The sequence below is a fragment of the Saccoglossus kowalevskii genome, chromosome 20 (genome assembly GCF_978046115.1).
Source record: "Saccoglossus kowalevskii chromosome 20, keSacKowa6.1, whole genome shotgun sequence".
In the NCBI taxonomy this organism is placed as follows: domain Eukaryota; kingdom Metazoa; phylum Hemichordata; class Enteropneusta; family Harrimaniidae; genus Saccoglossus; species Saccoglossus kowalevskii.
The window spans coordinates 11,251,723-11,264,519 of NC_140660.1; the positions used below are offsets into that span (position 1 = coordinate 11,251,723).

The window sequence follows — 12,797 nt, forward strand, 5'->3', positions numbered from 1 at the left end:
ATCTTTTGTGATCCAACGGTTTCTTGGAGATGAAAAATATGGCAAAAAATAACGCAGCAAGAAGTGAAGGATTCAATCATATTTTTAATCAATACGTCTCCTCAGCAGTCACCAATAGCTAATTTCATTTTATTCGGTTACAATAAATTATGTAACTCTCCACCAAAAACTAAATTTCAAAAAATTATCATTTATATAAAAGTATATCATAACCCACATACAAGTAAATTAAAGGGCCATGGTTTTTGTGCAGTGCATGCTGAAATTTCATGTAAACAAATGTAAGTTATACATGTAGCTATGGGACCCACTACAAACAGGACACACCGCGCAACAACCACTGCCCTTTAAGCAAGCTATATCCCATAATACAAAGTTATGATTCTCCAATGTTTACGAAGAGAATAGTCATGTTGGGATTCTTGGCTGAAAAAATTGTCTGGCAGCTTCAATTGAATAAAGGCAGCCATATTATATTTTCAATTGAATAAAGACAGCCTTATTAAAGCAATTAAATAAAGGCAGCCATATTATATTTTCAATTGAATGAAGACGGCCTTATTAAAGCAATTAAATAAAGGCAGCCATATTATATTTTCAATTGAATGAAGACGGCCTTATTAAAGCAATTAAATAAAGGCAGCCATATTATACGTCATGAATGGCATCTGATTTTTCCTCACCTACATACTTCTTTAGTAATGTAGATCGTTCTGTGGAGAAGGTCATTGGTAGGTGGCTTCACTTGGAAAACATTACAAGATAAGATCTATTGGTACAATAACTCTACATTGGTCCAAGAGAAAATGTAAAACACTATACATAGACATTTTACCAATGAACAATTATAGAACAGTTTAACACTGAACAAAATAAATGCTACACCTTAATATAAGAAGCACATATTTGTATGAAATTTTTAAAACAAAGAATTTCTTTCAAAATATTGATGCAGACGCATCAAGTATTTAATATACCATAGATGAAAATGGCCGCCAAGATCTCGTTGAGAGCGAGACAAGATTTTTTGCCTGTCGAATAGTGTTCCATTCTCTGTTAACATCATGTTCATAGATACGTAACCATGGTATTTGGAAAAGTGGACGCGATGATGAGATAGAACACTATTTTAACGAGGGGAAAAACCTTGTTGGTCACTCTCAATGAGATCTCAGCGGCCATTTTTGTCGAAGGTCAATTTCTGAACAGTTCAAGCAGCTTGGCAAAATATTCATAATAAAGAAATTTTCACTTTTTAACATTTTAAACACAAAGTTATGTAAATGGTACGACATATTAAGAATGTTTTGACTCAGTTTTGCTTTTATATAACATATACATGTATTTCAATACTCGAGTGAGACCGTTAGTTTTTACATCATAAAATGTTTGAAGTAAACACAGGATCCTCTCACAAAAGAAAACATGCATCAGCGTAATGAAAACTAACAAAAGATGACGAATATCATTTTAAAAAGGTCAGTAACCCAGTATCTTTATTTGTAGAAATTGTTATCAAGTTACCACCCCTCATCTTTATACAAAAAAAATGAGAAAATGGAGCAATGCTTTTGGAGAACTGTATTGAAGATCCTTAACCTTTTTACCACCAGTTCCCTCTTTTCATCACAAATTTACAAAATAGTTCTGTTTATAGTCTGCACTTTCCTTCAGAAGATTGGGACAAATATAGGCAAATTTTTTAAGTAAAAACTCAAAATTGACTAAAATTTTGCCCCTTGGCTCCAAAATTAGGGTTCATTTCCAGAAATAACGAAAAATTGTGCAGACAAATTTGGGTGAGAAAATCTTGTGGTGAAAAGGTTAAACCCAGTAGTCATCGAAAAAAGTAATGCTTCTCTGAAGTCCACTTGAATTAATTTTTGAAAATAATTATACAATCATTTTAAAAAATACATATACATACATGTATTAATCATTGAGTTCTTACTAAAAACAAAACTGACGAAACCATAAAACTTCATTCAATATGTCAATATTGAATCAAATCAAATACAGACATGTGCACACAATAGAAATTACATGAAACCAAACTTCGCCATTTGATTTTATCTTTATTAGTGATTTTTTGTGAATCTCGTGAAAGTTTACTCTAGTCCTTATCTAAAGGACAAATTTATGCCACAAAAAAGTCTTACTATTCAAGTTTTTTGTTTCCCATTTAATTATTCAAATCATTTGACTTCATAAATAATTAATCACATCACATAAGCTTAGTGACATCATTTGTAAACTTCACTGTCTCACTTTGTCTTCTTCGTTGCCACGGAATCTTCAAGTTTCTGATAATAATCGTTGTATTGTTGATCTGTTCCAAACAATTTATCCCACCACGTGAAGGATGATGAATAATTCCCATTAAAATTCATGTGATGGAAGTCATGGAAACGAACTCCTAGAATTTAAGTAAATAAAAGAGTTGATGATGATGACAATAAAAAGAAGATTTCTTTACACCTTCTTTAATCCAATGTCTGTTAAAAATGGCGGCAAAATAATGTTTATTCAAAATGGCACACATCTAATGTCTGTTCAAAATGGCGGCCAAATAATGTTTATTCAAAATGGCACCCATCTAATGTCTGTTCAAAATGGCGACCATCCAATGTTTATTCAAAATAGCAGCCATTCAATGTATATTCAAAATGACAGCCATTCAATATATATTCAAAATAGCAGCCATTCAATGTCTATTCAAAATGGTGGCCTTTTGATGTCAATTCAAAATGACGGCCAAATAATGTTTATTCAAAATGGCAGCCAACTATTGTCTATTAAAAAGGACGACCATCCAATGTTTTTTCAAATTGGCACCCATCTAATATCTATTAAAAAGAACAACCATCCAATGTCTATTCAAAATGACAGCCATTCAATGTATATTCAAAATAGCAGCCATTCAATGTCTATTCAAAATGGTGGCCTTTTGATGTCAATTCAAAATGACGGCCAAATAATGTTTATTCAAAATGGCAGCCAACTATTGTCTATTAAAAAGGACGACCATCCAATGTTTTTTCAAATTGGCACCCATCTAATATCTATTAAACAGAACAACCATCCAATGTCTATTCAAAATGACAGCCATTCAATGTATATTCAAAATAGCAGCCATTCAATGTCTATTCAAAATGGTGGCCTTTTGATGTCAATTCAAAATGACGGCCAAATAATGTTTATTCAAAATGGCAGCCAACTATTGTCTATTAAAAAGAACAACCATCCAATGTATATTCAAAATGGCAGCCATCCAATGTATATTCAAAATGACAGCCATCCAATGTATATTCAAAATGGCAGCCATCCAATGTATATTCAAAATGACAGCCATTCAATGTATATTCAAAATGGCAGCCATTTAATGTATATTCAAAATGGCAGCCATCCAATGTACATTCAAAATGGCAGCCATCCAATGTATATTCAAAATGGCAGCCATCCAATGTATATTCAAAATGGCAGCCATCCAATGTATATTCAAAATGGCAGCTATCCAAGTATATTCAAAATGGCAGCCATCCAATGTTTATTCAAAATGGTAGCCATCCAATGTATATTCAAAATGGCAGCTATCCAAGTATATTCAAAATGGCAGCCATCCAATGTTTATTCAAAATGGTAGCCATCCAATGTTTATTCAAAATGGTAGCCATCCAATGTTTATTCAAAATGGTAGCCATCCAATGTTTATTCAAAATGGCAGCCATCCAAGTATATTCAAAATGGCAGCCATTTAATGTTTATTCAAAATGGTAGCCATCCAATGTTTATTCAAAATGGCAGCCATCCAAGTATATTCAAAATGGCAGCCATTTAATGTTTATTCAAAATGGTGTTGGCATCCAATATCTAATAAAAATGGACCTCCTACAATGTGAATTCAGTTTTAAAGTGACACTGTGCCCAGAAATGTTTCCATAATAATAGCGGGCATGACAGCCAGTTTTGCATTTACAGGCTAGTTAGTAAATTCGCATAATTGTCAAAATTATTTGTCTTAATTAAAAAAAAAATTTGAAAATAAAATACTACAGTCTCAAGCACAAACAGTGCTTTAGCTTTGAGCTGTGTATATCATGTAGTAATATAAACTCTGGAATGCAAACATGTAGTTCTGAGATTACCACTTTAATTTTTTCATCACCAGACATTCTCAACCAAATATTTCTGCACTTTTTTCTTATGTATTGTTCAATATTAATGTAGTGAACCCTACTTTTGAAGCCAAAATTTGAGTAAATTTTCAGTTTTTACTCAAAAAATTCTTCTGAAAGAAAGTGCATACTCCCGGTACTATAAATGGGATTATTATGTGAAGAATTTTTTGAGTAAAAACTGAAAATTTACTCAAATTTTATCTTGTTGGCTCCAAAATTAGGGTTTATTTCCAGAAATAATGAAGAATAATAAGAAACAAGCAGCCAGTTGGCTGAGATAGCTCCGCTGTTAGCAATGCACATGGCAATTAAAGAATTGAAGACATCATGAAAATGAACAATATGTATCAAAGCAATCAGACTGGTGGTTTTCAAGAAGAAGTCGAAAAAGTAAAACATTGACACAGATGCCGATGGACAATCACTCATATGATAAGTTCCGCTCGACAAAGTCGACAGCGGAACTAAAAAGTGCAGACAAATTTGGGCGATTTCTTGTGGTTGATTTCTGATAAAAACATGATCCAAAAAATGTTTGAAAACTATCTTACAGCACAAATTTGGATTGAGTAAATACACATACCTCCATAGAATGGTAGCAAATGCATTGGGTTCAGGGGGAGTTCGTAACCACTGTGCACATCTATCGTCTCCATCAACCGAAAAACCACCCACGCCCACAGTAAAATAAAATGATTGGTAAATAATAATATTCCAATAAAGAAACCGGCACCAAGAACTGTAAAAAAACAAAAAAACAAAAACACATTGCGATGAATAATTTTATTAAATAAAATCCTGGAATTACAGTCTGTAATTACAATAATGAAAATTCAATACAAACAAGATCCATGATTTGTTAAGTTTGCACTCAAATTATAACTATTAAGCTCTTTAAACATCTGTAATTTACAATGACCCCCCCCCCCCTCATAAAAAACAAACAACAAAAAAACAACAAAAATACATTTTTAAAAGGTGAATGGTCAAACTTACCAATTGTTTCAATGGGATGTGCATATTCAGCAGTCATTCCAAAGGGTGCCTGATGATAAAAAAAATTATTGTTTTAAAAATACCGTAAAGTGAAGTATTTTCACCTAGATTCTATTTTCCCTAAGGTCTGAGTCAGCAAAAATAAAATCCTAAAAAAAAAACATATCTTCTCATGGAAACTAAATTCAAGTTGAAATAAAGTATTTCATCAAGAGTTCATCTCCCTACCCCAGTAACACTCTCTTACCTGGTAAGTATGGTGTACTTTGTGTACATATTTGTAGAGTCTTCTATGGTGCAGCAGACGATGCAAAAAATAATGCCATGTGTCTTCAATAACCGCACAGCCATAGACACGTAACGCTATGCTGTACCTGTATAAATAAAATACAATAGAAGGCACATGTCAATCACATGTCAATCACAGATATATATACACATTTATAAGGGACGACGTCAAAAGATCGATGTCGGATAAAAAACTTATTTCCTTTAGTTTGGGGGTGGGGAGGTTTTGACCTCAAAAAGTTTCCATCCTACAAAAACGATTTTATTTTTTAAAGAAGTCAAAAAAATCTTGGAGTATTTGTAGTTTTTTTTTTTTATAACCAATCATGGACAGAAATAACCGAAAAGGGAAAAAAAAACAGAAAAATGGTTTGGTTCGAGTGTAAATTTGTGCGTCAAATGAGGTGCATTTGTAAAATCTTTTTACACCCATCCGACAACCAACTGCTATGCAATACTACTGTCCGATTATCAATTTGTATTTAATGGTGAATGTAGTCTGACGCCATGACCAATATTTATCAATTAAGTTTCAGTGGGGGGTAGGGGGGTTTGGAAAAAAACTAAAGGAATTAAGTTTTTTATCCGACATCGATCTTTTGACGTCGTCCCTAAGAGATCACATAATTACAGCGCTATCATATCTCTGTCACATAATGATAATAATAATAATAATAACTTTATTGCATTCTTAGAAGTATAAATGTTCTATTGGTTTACAGCAATAAATATATAAGTGATTAAAATAATAGCAAAGTATGATGACGTAAAAAATAGAAAAGAGTCAAGGTATTATATCCAAAGAAAGCTCATTTCTTAAAATGAATGATTTTTGTAAAAATTCCCTGAAAAGTTTTATTATATTTCTTTCATTACTTTTCATTAAATATGTGAATTTTTGCAGGTTGGTAATGATTTCTTTGGGGAATAAAATATTGGAAATAAAATCATTTCTATCTGTTTGATATTGTGGGCAAACTAAAAGAAAGTGTAATTCGTCTTCAACTTCCTGTAATGGCCATTGTTTACAAATTCTATTTTCTAATGGGGTTTTTGGTTTGGTATGTCTGCCATCGTAATCCTAATCGTACTCGTACAACTTGGCACCTATGCTCAACTAAAACTTTTGGAGCATTTCTATTTTGGGGTTCACATTCAGCTAAATGTATAAATGTATAAGAGATAACGTAGTAATCCCATAGTGATCACTTACAGCTCTATGATTAGGATTCATTAGTATGAATATCAACCATTTCCTGCGTGTATGTGCAACTTCCAGTCACACCACAGTTCCTTTGAATTTCAAACACAAAGCATCCATTTGCCATTTTAAAATTTTTCCCTCAAGTTAAAATCACGAAAATTTATCATTGCTAACAACTCGGCAAACAATAAATCGCGAATATTTCTAGCAGCGAAATTATTGTGGTTTACACTCAAGTAATTATACTCGTCTGACTCTTCAACTATGACTTTTCGGGCATTTCTATTGGGGTTCACCTTCGTTTATAGATGCCCATCACTTCAAAAATGCTCCAAATTTAACTGTCTGGTCATAAAACGTGGTCTTTGAGTAATGTTTGACTTTTCCAAATACTGGTAATCAAATTTATATAACACAATGTGGAAATCGACTGCCGTAAATATCATTCAAATGTGTAGACCCACTATGCTTCAATAATGGCCTGTTAACACTACATTCCATATTCAGCTAATAAACAACATGATTTTGTGAGTGGAGTACCTTGGTTTCGAAGTCACTTGGCTATCACATGGACATGGCTATCACTTCATTATCACATAATTATCCTTTATAGCCAACATATAATTATCCCAGTCACAGGCACAGTCAGCTGGCGCACACGTGAAATAAAATAAATACGATATTTACTACATGGGGACCGCCATCTTGAATGACGCATAAAACTAAATAAGAGACAAGTTGTGAAACTCGTTTTCCAGATTCCTACAAATCCGGACAAAAATACCAATCTTTCACAAAAATACAATCCGTTGGAGTTATATTAAGCCAACCGATAACAAAATTCGGCCGAATTTGTCGTTTTTGTGTGGAACAATCCCTTAAATACGAACACCTAATTACTGGGGTATTTGAAACCAAAAATTGTCACTCCAGCCCAGCAGCCAATCAGCAACGACCATACAGTCAGATGATAATTTCGGTTTCAAATACTCCAGAAAAGTGTTCTATATTCTTTGTGTAATTAGGTGTTCGTATTTAAGGAATTTTTCCACACAAAAACGCTGAATTTTGTTATCGGTTGGCTTAATATAACCCCAACAGATCGTATTTTTGTGAAAGATTGGTATTTTTGTCCTGATTAGTAGGAATCTGAAAAACGCGTGTCACAACTTGTCTCTTATTTAGTTTTATGCTGCATTCAAGATGGCAGCCCCCATATAGTAAATATCGTATTTATTTTATTATCACGTGTGCGCCAGCTGACTGTGGTCACAGGGTATATCAAACATTCACCTACCTTGTCAGCCTAACCCCCCCCCCCCCCCCGAACTATCCCAGTCGTAGGGATTACCAAACATTTACTTACCATGTCGGCATACTTTCCCAGTCGTAGGGAATACCAAACATTTCAGTAAAGGTATATGTTCCAAGAATCAGTGGCAGCTGAATGCATATATGATTAAATACTAATAATTTGAAACATTTCCATTGGCCATCCCAAGTTTCTTCTTTGTCCTGCAAAGTGATTAAAAACATATTTACCAAATACTGTAGAATACTTTATTTTAGCTGGAATTAAATTTCGCTGAAAAGACATTTTGGGTGTTTTGTATGGAATATATTTTCACTGATTTTTGGCAAGTTTAAGGCAAAATATAGGAAAAAAGGTATATTTTTGCTGGATTTTATTTTCACTGAATCATTCCTTCAGTGAAAATTAATTCCAAACAAAAATAATGTGTTCTACAGTAGCTTTGACACATTATGTATCCCTCATCCTACCAGCCCAATTTATTTGTCACCAAAGATACGAGTGAAAACTAACACACAAATATATATACACAAATACAAGCCTGGAAAATCATACTCTTATGAAAGTAATATTTTAGTCATTAGGTGTTTGTTTGTACATTGTTTCCTCACCTTTTGTATTTTGAATTTTTGCATGATGGGTATAAACTGACAGATAAATCCTGGTAAGCACAAGAGGAAATACGCAACCTGCAATAAACAAAATATTTTATATAAAATATTTATAAATTATAAATGGCAACGTCTTAATATTTTCACCTCGAAACTTAACTTCTTTTCATCACAAATTCACAATTAAAGTCCTGTTTATAGTCTGCACTTTTATTCAGAAGACTGGAACAAAAATAGCCAAATTTTTTGAGTCAAAACCGAAAATTTACTTGCATTTTGTCTTTTGGCATCAAAATTAGCGTTCATTTCCCAAAATATTGAAGAATATAAGGAAAAAGTGTAGACAAATTTTGGCGAGAAAGTCTGCTGAAGAAAATCACAAGCTTTAGCAGATGAATACAACCTGTATAGAACTCTACTGCGGTCAGTCAACCTATAACCTCTCCTTCCACACAGGCTTGCTTTTTTTTTAAACTGTGTCAAATGATAATGATACAACTGGCATTCTTTTAAATTTGGTTCAGCAAACAAATCACTAATTTTGAGCATTTTGAGCAAATTTGATGGAATCTACACTTTGCATTCATGACAGTAATTTTGGTCAATGATTGATTAATTAAACCCGCAAAAAATCATCTTATCTTTTTTGAATTTGAATGAAATTGGAGGATTTTTTGGAGTATAAGTTTTATAGATATTTATAAACATTCTTATAGCAAATTTACACCTTCAGAAAACACAGCGTAACAGCCATGTCTTTCAATCGTGCACTGTGACATATTTTTCAAATTTCAATAATTCATGAAGATCTTGTAAAATGGCCGCTGCACGGCCATCTTTGAGATAACCTGAATGACAATGTGGCAACGAATAATTTGAATGTTTTCCCTTGATAGAAATATAGGGGGGCAAGGGGGATAGCTGATACAGGTTATAGAAAATAATTACAGCATTTTATGTTTTTACAGGAAATAAAATGAAAGTTCCATTCACAATAAAAAATAGGTTTTTACACTTTACAGATAAAGCAAATTCCTAATTACATTTTATGTATTTGAGTTTTTGAATTTGAGTTTACAAATCAAAAGTGGAAATTATGACATTTAATTTGGAAAATGCTTTACACGCTTACAAAAATTAATATTTTTGTACAAATTACGAACGAATAAAATAGCTGATTACATTTTATACCTTGCCTGTGGTACGAATTTACGTTTTTTTATTTATTTGATTTACATTATTACCAAAAAAAACCAATTGCTTACAGCTTACGAAAATACGCCTTGCCGACCCTCAAATATGGCTGTCAATATTTTCCATTTGTACCAGGCATTGGTGGGGCTAGGGTCAAGCATTGATCGCATTGAGGTTGTACTTTGTCCTCATGGACTGGATCGTTTCTCTAATGAAATGATCTGATTAAAATTTAGATTATTATGGCTAGGCGAGTCTATTTCTCACCCAACGAAATGTAGCAACAAACGTGATGACAATGTTCAATATTTACTGTTATGTACTTTATTTTAGCTGGAATTAATTTTCACTGGAAAGACTTTTGGGTATTTTGTATGGAATTTATTTTCACTGATTTTTGACAAGTTGATTGTGAAATATACATAAAAAAATAGTATATTTGCTGGAATCTATTTTCACTGAAGCATCCTTTCAGCGAAAAATGGCAAAAATAAATTCCAAGCGAAAATAAAGAATTCCACAGTAAATGCGCGTGTAAAATTAGGCAAATACTTTACTGTAGAATTACACTGCTAATGGAAATCAAGGTAGAGATATACCTGAAAACGTGTGATTTCAGTATCTTTTTCATATTCTATTCGATACAACTCTTATAATTACACATACCATTGTTTTAGGCAGTTCATTAGAATTTCAGAGAAAAATAAAAAAAAAAATGTTTATGATAATTTTAAAATAGAAATTTTAAAAATATTACATTACATTACGTGACAAAACACAAATAAAATGAGAAGCTACCCAAGTTTGTTTCCATGGTGACACACTTTGGTGATTCGATTTTGAACTAGGGTAAAAAGAGAAAAACTACACTATACTACATGTTCAATATTTAAACATATATTTAAAAAAAAAAAAAAAAAAATATTTAAACATGTTTGCTGCTGATCTGCACTGGCTCGGAAGATGAATTCTGATTGGTTTGTTGGTGATCGCAATACAATGTTTTCTATTAGACATGTTATTAATTCTATTTTCTATTCCATCACACAAAACACAAACTTTTAAAATATAAATCTAATTATTCAAATTTAAAAAAAAAGTGAGTAAGAAACAGTATTATACAACAGAGAAAAAAACTTTCAAATCAGTGATTAGCTACATCTTCAAATTAGATATTAAAATATGATCCGCACAGTCAGCCAACAAAAAGACGTCGACCACGGATAGAGGTAATTGTCATGGAAATTGAATATTCCGTAAATTTATCTAATTATTTAATTCCTAAACGTCTTCTTTTTAACAAAATGTTTCCAGGGTCGTCAATTTTAATACAACGTTAGTTGAACTATTTGAAATGCTTACCTCATGAACTAAAAACGAACCCGCCGATGCTATCTGAAATTTAGTGTAATTAGAAATCATAGCGTTCCATAACTCTTCCATTGGAGACCGGAACGGATTCGCCGGCAAATATCCGAGATATTCCGTTGCTGTATCGATGAGCGTATAGTTGTCGGCCATGTTGACTTTTGACAATCGCCGTCGTACTCACTCACTCAGTCGCCAACACGCTGTGGGTACAGAAAGTGTATTTATTGTGACGAGCCGGTTAATAGACATTTATGAAAGAAGCTCTGTTATTGGTTAATCCACATCGGCTGATGACGACCCGAGCCAATCATGTCTGGGAAACCGCTGTCGTTCGATCATGTCGCTGGCGCATGACTCATTATTTTATCGGCAGTCGGAAAAGCGGACATCGAGTTCACGGTTGAGTTTAGTTTAGAGTTAAAGATACTTTTTTCTCTTTGCACAATATCAAGAGCTTATTCGGGCAGTTGGTAGAAATACACTGCTCGTCACGTACGCAAAAGACTCTTAACGATGACGTCACACAGGATACCTCTTCCTTCCAACTGATGACGTCATATGGGGATTCCCTATGTTGGACCAGCCAACGTACGTCGGACATTTTCGCCCGCTATGGCGCATTTTTTCGGTGACACTCGAAGTATACGCTGACAAAATACATCGACAAGGTCTATATTTGGCATTCTGAGCCGCCAAAGATTATTTCTCCCCTGCAGCACTCATACCGTGGTAATATGTATTCGAGGCCCGGGGTGGGTGGGGTGGTGTGGGGGTTGTGGTTCTCAGTGAATAAAATATGGTACGCAAGCTGAAGTAAAAAACGTATAAAAGGGGTGATATTTAGTTATTTGACGCGTGTACCGTGTTTAGTGTCGAATATTTAAAAAAATATAAATTAAGTGTGAAAAAAGGAATCTCATAAATTCATGTCACAGTCACTTGGGGGCTGAAAATCAATAAATACTAATTTTCAAAAAAAATCATCCGCTATACGTATATAAATAAACGTTTATTTATATACGTATAGCGGATGATTTTTTTTGAAAATTAGTATTTATTGATTTTCAGCCCCCAAGTGACTGTGATTCATGTTACCTCAACTTAGAAACAGTATGATTTTTAGTATGTATATAGGGATCTATTTTAAGTTTCTGCACTTGAAAAGGCGTATAATTTCACAAAATAAGTACGTGTTTAGAGGCTTTTTTGAAAAGCTATACTTCACAACTTGTGGGACGTTTCCTGGTGACTACCTAGCTTAGTGATAAAAGACTCATAGTCGCTGGATGGAGAATGGTAAACAGCTGAGTGCGTAAACCCATTCCAAGTTCAAATAGCGCACTCGGTAACGGTTTCATGCATCATCAAATACAAAACAACTGTAACTTTTGTCAGGAATTGGCGGTATCGGGGACGATTTGAGCGAATATTGCACGACAGGACACAAATAAAACAGTATAACGTACTCATTACCATAACGATTCCACGCATTATATATGTACATATCCTCGGGGCGGACATCCGGGCATGTTCTACCGCCTGGCAACCCTCGCGGTGAAAACAAAGACCAAAAACTCGCAGAAAACGGTACTTTGCGATGGTTGTTGAGAGTCCCCTGAACAGTGTAACAAGATTAGCCCTAC

At 33.6% G+C, this 12,797-nt stretch overlaps 1 protein-coding gene across 1 annotated transcript; it reads right to left on the bottom strand.

Moving 5' to 3' along the window:
- Positions 1-64: 64 nt before the first annotated feature.
- LOC100377445 (methylsterol monooxygenase 1-like) lies at positions 65-11,403 on the bottom strand. Its single transcript, XM_085494258.1, has 7 exons — positions 11,146-11,403; positions 8,590-8,667; positions 8,033-8,181; positions 5,422-5,548; positions 5,175-5,223; positions 4,762-4,917; positions 65-2,416 (listed from the first exon to the last, which is right to left on the bottom strand). The coding sequence occupies exons 1-7, from the start codon at positions 11,302-11,304 to the stop codon at positions 2,265-2,267; spliced, it is 870 nt and encodes a 289-aa protein (XP_085350384.1). The 5' UTR covers positions 11,305-11,403; the 3' UTR covers positions 65-2,264.
- Positions 11,404-12,797: the final 1,394 nt, after the last annotated feature.

Bases quoted from the DNA above. Each gene is read 5' to 3' on its own strand.
- LOC100377445 (XM_085494258.1), bottom strand. From the start codon at position 11,304: ATGGCCGACAACTATACGCTCATCGATACAGCAACGGAATATCTCGGA. The intron at 8,668-11,145 runs GTAAGCATTTCA...TGTTTATTGCAG, and splicing joins GTTCGTTTTTAGTTCATGAG to GTTGCGTATTTCCTCTTGTG. The intron at 2,417-4,761 runs GTATGTGTATTT...CTTAAATTCTAG, and splicing joins TTTGCTACCATTCTATGGAG to GAGTTCGTTTCCATGACTTC.